Source organism: Monopterus albus, unplaced genomic scaffold, assembly GCF_001952655.1.
Source record: "Monopterus albus unplaced genomic scaffold, M_albus_1.0 scaffold99.1, whole genome shotgun sequence".
NCBI lineage: Eukaryota > Metazoa > Chordata > Actinopteri > Synbranchiformes > Synbranchidae > Monopterus > Monopterus albus.
The window spans coordinates 3,893,725-3,906,877 of record NW_018127979.1 but is presented as its reverse complement, the minus strand read 5'-3'; the positions used below and the strand labels follow the sequence as shown (position 1 = coordinate 3,906,877).

Genomic DNA, 13,153 nt, shown 5'->3' with positions numbered 1-13,153 from the left:
AAAACCACTTTCACTAAATCAGAAACCTTACATATATCATTAATGTATAATATAAATAATTTGGGTCCCAAAACAGAACCCTGAGGCACTCCACATACAATGTCCAGCTCACTCGATTGGTATTCACCCAACTTCACAAATTGACGCCTCTGTGTCAAATAACTTCTAATCCAATTCAAAACCAATCCTCTGATCCCATATTTTTCTAACTTATCCATTAATAACTCATGATTGATTAATAAATATTCCCATCGTGTATTTCCTCTCATCCATAGCACTTGTTATGTCCTCCAATTAGGTTGGTAATGGCCAGAGATGTCACTCGGTTCAACCTAAAACCATATTGGCAATCAGAGACGATTTTATGTCTATCAATAAACATACATTGTAAACAAAGTGACTTTTACATATTTTGCAACATGCAGCAAAAGCCCCCCCAAATCATCCACCTTTTCTCATTTGATTATAAGCAGTGGTCCATCCGGATACAAGGAGGGATTTAGAATCTGGCTCAAAAATTTCATCAGTGTAAAACAGTTTCTGTAGAAAATGTTTAAGGGGAACTTGAACTGGAAACTTGAAAAAATGGGCTGGTCTGCCATCTAGCGGTGGAGATCAGAACATAGTCCATTATCATGATCATGCACTGTATCACAGTCCATGTTAAGATGTCTGAATAATGCAATAATGCACACTTAGATTACTTACTGTAATCATTCCTGATGGAGAACAAAAATCAGGCACAATTTCAAAATTCATCTGAGGAGACTTCAGAAGTATGAGTTAGACATCTTTTTGTATAAATCCCCTTTTTCTGTAACATTGGAAGTTATCTGCTTGATTTGTGAAGCTCAGAATGCTAGTGTGAACTAAACCATGGAATATGTTTTTGCATGTTTATTGTGTTTCAAGACAGACTTAGAAAGATTGTGAATGTTCACTAAGGCTTCCTGTATTTACTACTGTGGTATTACATTCAGTATCACTAGTTAATAATAGCTGATTTCTGTGAGAAGAACCTTAACTGTGTGGTACTTTTAAACTTTTAAAGCCACAATGAAACAAAGGCAATTTACCACATTTATTGCATACAGTCAAGCATAAAAATAGTCCTGTACTTAGACAAAGGTATGCAGTTTCTGCATATGCATACAAAACATAAAATATATAAATTCTTAAGGCTTAAATATGTATTTGTAGTATATTTGGGTGGTGTGCAGTAGTTCTCAGGAGCACTGTATTGCAAAATGAACAGAAGATATGTGTTGTGGAAATTTATAAACAATGACTGCACAAATTGCAAACTCAATTTTGACATGTTATAATGTGAACACCTGAGCATGTGAAGGCTGATTGATGCCGCTTAACATGGGGTTACATTCTGGCAGCTGAAAATTTGGTTAACAGTGAAGCACAGCTTTGGCTCAGTTTCAACCAAAACACACATCAGATAAAAAACCAACTTTCATGTTCAGTAGAAGATCATAGAGATACAGTGAATATGGTCGCATTAGGCAGCTTGACTTCAAAGTTTCTGTGTTTCCTCAGTGTTCACTTTCTGTTTACCCGGTTATAAACCTGTTGTTCCTTTCCTCTCATGATATAACAAAAACTACAGTTCTCTTATATTTGTAGCAGATGTGCTACATGAAAGCTGAAAAAATCATACATAATACACCAATTTTGATGACTTTTATGTTCTCACAATAATGTAAAAATTCAACTGCTAGTGGATTTAAAATGTCAGTCATTCAGATCCTGTTCAAACCTACAATAGCAATAGTTTGGTCTGTCCTGCATGAATGGCAAAAGATTTGAAGCCCAAACACCAGGTGCAGTTTTCTATGTCTTCTTACTTCCAAATCATGTGCTACAGTAATGTCACGGTGTTTCAGGAATGTAGGCACAACTCATTAACAATATAACACTTTCATATTGTTTATCTGCTGAAAATTCTTCAACCATAAATATCTTTTTGTGGGATATTTTGGTGGCATGCAGTAATTCTGACAAGCGCATGAACATTAAATGGTTGACAATTTTTTCTAAAAACAAAAACTAATGAATTTAGAATAATTTCAAAGTTAAATTTACCACGACTTTACTGCGAGTACAATTCAGCCTTTTAGGTCGAGGAGTCACAAGCAGTGGAATGTCAGAATATACTGGATTTGCTGTTTTGAGAACATTCTTGGCAACATTCAAAACAGATGAAACCTTTTGAATGTTGCGGTGTTTACGTCAGGTCCAGTTTCATTTCTTTTCAGGCAGACAAAAAACTTTCACATTCTGCTGAGGCTGAATTTCTTCTGTAAAGAGGGCAAATGTAAGTTTGTCTTCTTGAGATGGAAACACTACAGCTGTGTATGGGCTTGAGGTTCCCTCAGAAGTGAAAAGAAACATCTTGGGGCTTGATGTTTCCACAACCAATTACTATGGGCTGTAGTATTTTTTCAGCACAGTTTCTTCATTGAAGATAACGATCTAACAGTTCAACTTGCACACCATTACAGAATATCAGGCATTCTCTGTTTATGATACAAACTAATAATCCTACATCTTATAATACAGTAGCTCTTGTTTCTATTTACCCCATAAGTACATAATCATCAGTACATTCATCTTTATTCGAGCACTCAGATTCAAGTGCTGCCGGGATATTAACTGTGGCATAGTCGCAATCATCGTCAGAGGTAGCTCTTTTTCTTGATCCTTTGGCAATGCCGTGGTTGATAGAGGCGTACATTACATCCTCAGCAGGCTGTCATGGGGTAATACACAGAGTAAGATGGGAATTCCATTGCCCTGAACATTTGCTAAAACTTATTTCTTGTAATTTTTCATGCTGTGTTAGTGCATGTAAAAGGCTACACCTTCCTGTGGATGAAAAAACAACCCCAGGTTTTGTTTTACAACAGAGGCCTTGCACCAAAACCTGGTCAGAATGCAAATCTAATAGAGGAGCACCTCTGACTGAGATATCATAAAAGCACAGGAACAGACCTACATCCAGTGAAAAACTGGAATTTCTAACCATGATGATGTATGTTAGATTCAACACTGGTGTGGGCAGGTCTACCTTGTTATCTCTGCTGTCTTTATCATCAGATGCAGAATCCTCTGAAAGAGAAAATGTCAAAATGTAAAATGTAACAATATTGTTTACAGGTTTTATATGTGCAAAATGCTATACATGCTATTGCAAATGTAGTTTTTACCTTTTCTTTTCTTCTTTGTCCTGACAGTAAAAGAATTGGAAACGATGAGGCCCCACCAAAAACAGTCAGCCAGATCAACATAGCATCAGACACACAATAAAGAAAGCCATTAGTGTAAAATAAATTTATTTAAATAAAAGAATGGAAGTGCTGGGTCCTGCTCCACCTAACCGGAGGTTATGACCTTTACATCATAAATACCAAAGAACATAATCAAATAATATTTGAACAGCAGTGTTGCCTTGACAACTTACTAAATAACATGTGCTGCAACAGGAAACACTTTGCATACGCCTACAGCCCGCATTGTATATGGCCAACTGTCTATGTCAGTGACTAGCAGCACTGCACTTGACACTTTACATTCTTCTGGGTCTATATCTCATTAGCAGATTGTCATTCGTACACACTGAAAATTCTTCATGTTTGACAAGTTGTTGATGAAGCTGTTGACTGAAACTATGTCTGTTGTTAGCCAGTAACCACTATTTCCTTACTGAAGCAAATGCAGAAGCTGCTTGTCACCGGGCCAAAAAGCAAACTGTTTCATTTAAACAGTTACTACCAGCCTTCTTATTTTCTTCTATTTAATCTCTCTTCCTGCTGCTGCTGCTGTTTCAGGAAAGCTTTAGAAAGCAATTATTATATGCTGAAATTTGACTTTGAAGCATCTGAAAGCACCCCCTGCTTCATGCCTTTAAGGATGGATACTTACCCCGAAGTGCAGTTTCCCATAATGTGCCCACAGAATCTGAATGTTCACGCTGTATTTTTCAGCAGGTGGCAGTTACCTGTGTCTGGCTGTTTGAGAGCAACCCTAAGCCTGACACTATGACAGACACTGGTGTTTCAGATCTATCACTGCTCTATCTGCTGCTTTATGAGTGCACACAGGCCACAGTAGAGAGGGAGAGCAAAGAGAGAGAGAGAGGAGACTAGACAACAGCCTATTTTTGTGCTATTTTTATTTCCTGTGGGTGATGGTTTCTAACACACACACACACACACACACACACACACACACACACACACACACACGCACGCACCCATACACATGCACACACATGAACACACAAATGCATGTTGCATGTATTTATTTTGTGTAGTGGAAAACCTCAAATATATCAGTTCATCTGAATCACAAAAAAAGCAAGCAGAATATAGTCCAGTCGTTTCTCTGGATGATTCAGAGCTGAATAATTAGCACTCAAAAGTAATACTTTAAATCATTTGATCACTTAAAATAAAACTTCAGTGGCAGAAGTATCAGCAGCAAACATCTGCAAGTAAAACTATCTGTACTGTTAGATACTAAGCAGAGCAGGTGATAACACTTTACTGTGTTGTTTGCTCTTGTGACTGTTTTCTCATTTGCATGTTTGGCACATTTTCTTGATAGCTGATTTTAAGGAAGTCACTCACCTTTTTTCCACTTTCATCAGAAAGTCCAGCTCACCGCATGTGGATGCCATTAAAATACAGAAGTACTGAATCAGTTTGGCATGGTCTCAGGAAAGGCAGCTCTCTATGATGTACTCATGTGTTGGGTATACGTTACAATATTTATTCATCAGTTCTAGATGCAACCATGAATACTCTGAAGAAAAGTATTTGTATAGTGTTAATTTATGCCATCTGCTGGTTGTATTAAAGGAAATAAAGAGCAAAAAGAAACACATTTGTTTTATGCAGTGTCATGGTACCATATCTCTAATCTAGTGAGAATACACAATGTCATGCTGTAGATTCACAGTATATTCAGAGGTGGTCCTAATATTCTGACCCTCTCATGTATGTAACTGGGGAGGACAAAAATATAGAGAGAGTTCTGAACATAATGTAGTTCAATACAACACCACCTTTAACTATGACCTCACCAATAAACATGTAATTTAATTTATACATTTATGACAATTTCATCAAAAACGAAAACATTTTGAGCTTCATAAACACAGATGTTAAGGCGGAAGTGTTGCATTGAAGTGCATACATTTGTAGGGGTGTACCTAATACAGTGGCTGCTGAGTGTATGTGCTAGTTGTGGCTAATGGATAGATAAACCTATCTAATGACCAAAATGACGAAAAATGATCATTTTCTTCATCATTTTTGACCTTTTAAGGGATTTCGATTTCGCCATCCTTATCTTTGCGCATTGATTAAGGTCTGATAAATTGCTGTCAAGTGCAAGGCTTTTGATGAATCAATATCTGTAGAGGCAAAATGTTTCTTAGTCTCTAAATCAGTAATTCAGTTCTAACTAAACTAAAGTAACAGCTGAAATGGTGCCATGATTTGTTTTTAAAGCAGGCTGATGTTGAAAGTAGTAATTCACAAATGTCCAGTGTCAGAAAAATGTTTGTTGATAATTGAACATCCAGTGGCAAATACATGCATTGACATGCAGTATATAGTATTACTGTTGTACACCAGAGGGTACTGTTGGAAAAGTCTGGAATAGATTTACATACCACTGTTAGTCTGCAGCGGAAAAAGTCAACTTCTACCATCTGCTGGTTGTGTAAGTGCAGTGAAAAACCCAAACTTCTAGCAAGAATATACAAGATGACACATCCACCAAACATCCACACTTGTGATAAAAAAGAATTAAGTGTCATTTACTGTATACTTGAGTTTTTTTCTTTCTTATACCTTATTATTTCAGTAAGATGGTGCAGGCAGCCTCCAGTGCACACTGCTGAGCAGTGTAAGCTATTTTCAAGCATAGGTTGTCTAGAGTGAAAATACTTTTCATGCACCACACCTGTGATCTCATTATCATCATCCATTTCATATAGATGCACCCAAGGCTTCAGTCTGACTTTGAAATCAGGATGTTACAACTTCCTGCTGGGCCCCAGTGGCCACCTGAGCCGCTTCAAGGCAACAGGAGAGTGGTGCTGGCTGAAATGATGACTCTGAGCAAATTACAGAAGTGATCCCAGATTTCCTGACAAGAAGTGACAAGCCACCCCTGAAGCCCTGTAGGTCTCGGTTTGTGAACTGAGAATGAACAACGACATCTGTATAAATTAGTGTTTCTGTAGGTGTGTATCACAGAATTAAATTACACAGATAAAACACATTATTTGGTTTCACCCACAGTGGCATTTCATAATACAGCGACGTTCACAAGTGTAGGGTGGTCTCTTACTGTTCAGTAGGTGGGAAGTCAGGAAGTGGTATGCTTGTCACTACAAGCGAAGTAAGCCTATGTCTTATAGGTGTGAAGGTTCAGGTCACAAACATGTTGAGACTCATGAATAGACGGGTGTACACCTATCTGATGATATTTTGCTGTTTTACATTCGTCTCCATCTATCAGAATGGTAAAGGTAAGTCTTAACATTCTATTATTTATTTTTTTATTTTATTTTTTATCTAAATATTTAAATTACGATAAAATATTTTAATGCACCTTTGGGGTCCGATATCTGAGCTGTGTGTCTGTTAAACCTGTAGTCGGAGAACAGCAAAGACAATCTTTTATGTCCTATCGTCATCAGATAATACACAATTTAACCAAATATCTGCAATCTATAATGATGTTAATTGGACAACATAGAGTATAAAGACATGACATATGTTTTTTTTTTTTTTTTTACTTTTTCCTTGCCTTTTTTCAAAGGCATGGATCAGGAATTATAGTCAAGGTTATTGACTGAATTGCTTTTTAGTTAAGAGTTTTCTGTGATCAGGGCAAAGCACTGACTGTAAGTTCAATCTAAGTATAAATAGGTTAGGCCTGGTGGTATCCCATATGTAATAACAATAATTATGTGATTTGTACTGGGTAATTTAAAAAGTACTAATAGTACAATTTATTTCTTTTATTTGTTGCCTCCCTGTGATGCTCCATACTGTATGTACCCAATATTTCCACTGTAATGTGTGAGTTGTTTATACTAAGAAACAAAAGGTAGAAATAATGAATGTTATTTCAAACTCATTACTCACCAACCAACCAACTTCTTTTCAGACTTGCCTCCTTCATGTAAGGTTTGGCTGATGGTGCAGAGAGGCACGACAAAAAAACGTGCCCCAAACCAGTCGCTCACACTCAAGTGTCCTGTCAGACACTGTGGAGAATCGTTAGATGTCACCTGGTGTAAACTCCTCGCCCCGAACCACTGTGACCGGATAAAAGAAACAGAGAACATAGAAATAACACAGGATAACAATACAGAATACAGAAAAGATCAACTGATCTCATATTTGACTTTCAAACAGATTTCTGTTTATGATGATGGCTTGTACAGATGTGAATTAACAGGAAGCCACCACAGGTATGACCAAATTAGTCATACCATCAACATCTCAGTTTCAGGTATGTTGTTTTTGCCTTTCTCAGTATCAAAATATGCAGGTTGTATGTCAGATTCCATGCATTAATTCTGTCATCTATCATTCCCTAAAGACAACAGCAAGGGGGTTGAAGACCTTGACAGTACTTCAGGTAAGGCTCTGTATTTGTTAGACAATAAATGGATGCATTTGAATGGATACAGACCAGGACTATTGATGTTGTTCTTCTTTTCTTGTAGCTGAGTTTCTGAGGCCTGCTGATGATGAGGCTGTGACCTGGCGGCCCTACTTATTTATCTGTGCTGGCATAGCTCTTCTGGTTGCCACATTAACAGCGGTAGCATACCTAAGGTTTTATAACTGTAAAGGTAAGAACACAAGATGTTTTCTCATTTTAGATTACTGTGACACAATATGTAAAGTATACCTCCTAAACATAAAAGCTTTTACTTTATGTCATCTTTACAGGAATATGGATCAACAAGCCAGCAAAGGTACAGGTACAGTAATGTGATACAGTGTTGCTAACTTTAGTTTGATGTCAGTCTGACAGGACTGGCACACTAAATATGAAGTTAAGGCCAGCAGTCAGACTGGAAACAGGGAAACAGCTAGCATGACTCTGTCTAAAGGTAACCAGATCTGCTAAGCAGTGCTCCTAAAACTAATTAATTAATATGTTGTATACTCCTTGTTTAATCCAGACAAAAACTGAAGTGTAAAAAGGCTGTATTTTACAAAGGTGTTATGTGCCAGATCATTTCCTGGTCTAATTTCTGGAGTCTTGTGTCACCACAAGGTTGCAAAGCAACCAGTGACAACTCCAGGAAGTTATTACTAATAGTCAAGAAATAGTGTGTAAAACTATGAGATGTTTTTTTAAGGTTTATGAAGGCATTAAACAGATGATGTACATAATAATGTGTTCATTTGTGAGCTTTAGAGATGCTGGTAGGTGGAAACTATTTTTGCATACATCCAAGCTAGCTGTTTCCCCCTAGCTTCAAATTTACATATGTGCCAAGAGTTAAGTGATCTATTTGTCTAACTCCAAAAAAGCATATTTTCTAAAAATGCTGAACTATTCCTTTAAACTGGGTGTTCAAGATGTTTACTACTGTGTCAGGCAGCAGCATTTTATAGGCTCATTTAAACCCGTTCTGGTGTTTTGGTGTTACAGGAAATGTCAACCCACATGATACCCGACCTCCCTAAGAGTCCGCCTTCCACTCCTGTCCTGCAAGCTCACTTCTCCATTCTGAATGACCTCTACTCTCCAAGTAGTGTAGGGACACAACCAGCGCCACCTTGCCTGATTACCAATGGGAACCAGCCTTTGGCAAACAGCACAAGTCAAGGTTCAGACAGTGTAGTGTACACCGCTCTAAACCACAAACAGTCTGGGAAACCTGCCAGAAAACAGCATATTGCAACCAAACAAGAAAGTTCGTATGCCACCATAAGTGTTTTTTGAATATTATTAATTTGTTAAACAGAAGACACACAGCACTGAGACATGGATGAAAAATATTATTTGAGTTTTTAAACTTTGTTGGCCAAAGTTTGTATAAAAAGTCAAGTACAGACTCAAGGTGCGTGCTTCTGTCTGATTTGATAGAATGAAGACTAATGTTTGGGAGGCTTCTTTATTTTTAAAAAACAGATTTACAAGTGATTCTTGGCTGATTTGTGTCTGTGGAAACATTTTGCTCTTTGACAGACAACAGACATGGTGTTCTACATTCCTTTCAGTTGAGAGCTGAATATTTTAAAGAAAGAATCATTTAGCTTGCTTCTATTATACCATTATACTTTGTTAAAAAATACAACCTTAAAACCTGAGCAATAAGAATATGAGCAAATGTAGTTAGAAGCCCAGTATGTTTCATATTTTCTGTTTCATGTACAGACCTTAGTGTTTTTTTCACCGCCAACTATGGAAATCTACAGTCTTAGTGGCCTGAATATCACAGCGGTGTGGTTATTTTAGATGCACAGGAAGTTAAATGAAATGATCTGTGACACTCACATCATGTGTGGTAGCACATGTCCTGCCTCTGCTCATCTACATATGGTTTAGACAGAGATACTGCAGCGTGGGCAATGGCTTTACCCTTATGGCTGTCTCTTTTCTTGCAATTCAACAAAAGTTAATAAAAAGCACAGATTGGCTTTTTAAAGTTATGGGAAACAAAGAGAGGAGAAAAACAAAAGATAGAAGGGATCAATCAAAACCAACTTAAGACTTTAATAAGACAACTTGTCGCAGTAGACCATAGGCTAGTGGTTCCCAACCTTTTTGGGCTTGTGACTCATTAAAACAAATTCATATCTACCTGCAGCTCCTCATCACTAAGGCCTTGGGCTGTGAGCAGTTAATTGATTATTTTCCTTCTCACACTGTTCAATGTGAAGGCTTATGGAAGGTGAGAATATCTAGCATATTGCTGGAAAAAGGCAAAATTTACAGAATGGAAAAATTCTGGAGCCACAAATGTAGTCTACATGTGGTTTCTGAGTCCTGAGTGTTATGTGAAATGAGTTGGTGAACACGTTATGTGTCTCTGAGAGGAAATTTCCCTTCTCAGCACCATAGTCTAGTGGTCACAGCCCACACACTTTTTGTGCTTATAGTCTCGATTGCACTCTCACTCACTCACTCACACACATACACACATAGAAACACACATTAGTAACTGTATGTTTTCTCTGGAGGACAAAGCCCTGGTTCAGATGGCAGAGAGATGAAGTATGTGGAGGCTTGTGTGAAGGCAGTGTTTGAGACAGGTCTGATTAGACTGAGCTTGAGGCCACTCAGAGAGTGTGTGGAGTCTGTAGCAGCGCCCCCATCCATGAGGGGTCACTGAATGGTTTGATGAGTATGGAAATGATGTGAGGTTTTAGAGCGATGTATTAGACAGCATCTCCAGCACCGTCATTAAAACACCAGCTGATGGAATCTTTTGGAGGAATGGTGTTCATCCCTCCAGCAGAGATCGAACACCTGCACGCATGTTCAAATGTACTACTCATTTTCAGTGGGTCCTATAACATTCTCTTAAAAATTAGCCCCCGTCATCGCAGCCTGACTTGCACTCACATTCCTTAACTTGCCTACCTCTGTTAACTGTTAAATCTTTAGGGATTATAGATTTCAAAACTTGCAACAGACTTTTTAACATCTAACAAATGTGCACATGCAGACACTCTCTCTCTCAGGACACATACAAACTTTAAAACACAGAAATGTTAGAGACAGGCATGAATTGATTGAGCCCGAGTGTGTGGCCTTAAGCACTGCAGCTAAAAGACCTTGTAGCATTGCAAGATGCGGATGGTGGATGTCTGTAAGATTATTAGACAGGAGCATGGAACAGTTAGGATTTAAGATAGCAGCTATGTTTTTAATGTAAGCTTTTTAAACTAATATTTACCACATCTTATTTTTAATCACCAATAAAGTGAAATGAAACTTTAACTTGACTGAGTGTACCACTTAGCCTACAAAAGCCCCATTTCAGCTGCACATCCAAACTGTCTGTTAGTTCTAGTTGTAATCCGATATGTATTTGTGCAAGCGCTGAGGTAAAAACACCAATGCAGAAAACTAAAAATACTATCTGTCATCACAGAGCTTATGAATACATCAGACCAAAGCTGATGTGTACAGTATGAGAGTAGCGTTTGCTCTGCGGGGTCCACCGTAACTTGCCTTTGGAAAAAAGAGCATCTGGCAGCCAAGTCTGGCAAGCCAGCAAGGAATGTTCTTTAAATCCAGTGTAAGAGGTACAAGGCTGATCTGAAAAAGATGGAAGAATGGCAACATTTGAAACTGATAAAGACTCAGAGACTTACTTTTTTATTTTTGTTGCATTTACTATAACAAGTTTACAAAGTTGGTCACAACACATCATTTCATCTACAGTTGCTCCGTACAGGGTGCTGGGTGCATTTTCATTATTAAAAAAATTATCTAAAGCCACATTTCAGAATTATTCAAATCCCAGCTCTGTGCTCATAATCACTGTGGTATACATATAGTGAAACTCCACAGAGGAATGCTACTGAAAATCATATTACTAGTGAGGACTGTGACTGAACCCAGATAGTTTGATAACCTGAAGTAGATAACTGACATATGCTTTGATATGCAAGATTATTTTAACAAGCAGCTTACCTATTTAAATGCACGTGTAGTACAGTGCATTCACATTCCTTTGAAGGGGCACCAAAAAGGTTTCAGCTTTGCTTCCTCAGGGTACTGATTCAAGTCAGTTGACCATGGAAGGAAATCTCTACCAAATATACAACAACACCCCCTCCACCCACACACATTTGTACTTCTGTCTTTGTGAGGACACTCACTGATATAATGCATTCCCTAGCCCCTTATCCTAATCTAACCTTAAGCTAATTCTAACCTGAACCCTCAAAAACCTGTTGTGGGAAGTGAGGCCGGCCAAAATGTCCCCCACTCCCACAGTATAACACTGCTCACACTGCTGACTATACAAAGTCAGCAGTGTGAGCAGACTTTGTATACTCTCTCATACAGTACACACCTAAACAGACCTGTAGAAAAGTTTGCAACAGACATTATACAAACAAGACATGCTGTAAGTATGCAGCCCTTTAGTTTAGCTAATAAAAAACTACTTCTGACAAGACCCACCCTTCACAATACACAGAAGTGACAGAGGCCATCGACTGAGGTACAAGAAGATAGACCTTAAAGGTAAGCTCAACGTGCCAATTAGTTGTGTTACTTATAAATGGGAGAGTCTATATTTTTCCTCTTGTCAAAAAAAACAAACAAACCCATAAACACAGACTAATTAAGAGAGGAATCTTCAAAAACAGGACACGGGTATAGAGTACAGTTTCAGTAGTAAATAAGACTAAATACTTTACTAAAACCACAGATGGGCACTGTAGTTTGTAGCAAATATTACTTAAGCAGGTATGAAAAAATGCCTTTGTTGGCTTTTTTCAGCCACAGATTAATACACATTTGGTGTTTTAGTGAGTATTTATGGAAGAAGAATAGTGTCTACTGGATCAAACTTAGAGTAAAGTACAGTACCCATGCTTATTATTTTGCCATACATTGACTCTGCTGTGCGCTGCACAGTTGGCAGCCACTGACTCAATCAGTTACAGAACCAGAGACAAAAAAATGTTCCAGTCAACATCTTCTTATGGACTTCATGCGAGGACAGCTTGGACAAGAGTCAGATAAAGAGGCAGAAGAGCAGAGTCGAATGTCCGGTGCTCATCAATAGGATTGTACTGGACACATCCATAGTAATGTGTCAAGACACCCTCCCTTTGTACCAAGATGATGATAATGATGATGGAGGGAAGAGGTTCTGCAAGGTTAGCTCTGAGAAGCACTGCCTCTTCTTTTCAGGCTCTGGTCTCTTCTATAATATTAATCAGCTGAAAAGAAATGCACAAAGAGAGCAGGGGGAGTACTGGCACAACAAGAGTTCATTATAAAGTTTTAAAACTCAATGTTATCAGACATTTGCATTTTTACTGTTCATTAAAGGACATTTTCAAATATGACTTAGTTGACCAGCGTGACAGCTTGACAAAGTTAGTGAAGAAGACATCCACACATTTCAGTT

General features: G+C 38.1%; 2 protein-coding genes across 4 annotated transcripts in view; one reads left to right on the top strand and one right to left on the bottom strand.

The window, feature by feature from the left end:
- Nucleotides 1–7,165: 7,165 nt before the first annotated feature.
- Nucleotides 7,166–9,104, top strand: si:ch211-214p13.8 (B- and T-lymphocyte attenuator). 2 transcript variants are annotated; one of them, XM_020609420.1, is made up of 5 exons: nt 7,166–7,545; nt 7,636–7,674; nt 7,763–7,891; nt 7,992–8,017; nt 8,704–9,104. In XM_020609420.1, the coding sequence occupies exons 1-5, from the start codon at nt 7,227–7,229 to the stop codon at nt 8,995–8,997; spliced, it is 807 nt and encodes a 268-aa protein (XP_020465076.1). In that variant the 5' UTR covers nt 7,166–7,226; the 3' UTR covers nt 8,998–9,104. The 2 variants fall into 2 exon arrangements, with proteins under 2 accessions (XP_020465076.1, XP_020465075.1); XM_020609419.1 differs by having other exon boundaries at nt 7,992–8,023.
- A 2,270-nt stretch (nt 9,105–11,374) lies between these two features.
- Nucleotides 11,375–13,153, bottom strand: part of LOC109965415 (OX-2 membrane glycoprotein) — a 9,908-nt gene continuing 8,129 nt past the window's right edge. For both annotated transcript variants that reach the window (XM_020609418.1, XM_020609417.1), the window contains exon 7: nt 11,375–12,962. In XM_020609418.1, coding sequence (XP_020465074.1) covers nt 12,955–12,962 — 8 coding nt within the window. In that variant the 3' untranslated portion in view covers nt 11,375–12,954. The remainder of the gene's footprint in view (nt 12,963–13,153) is intronic.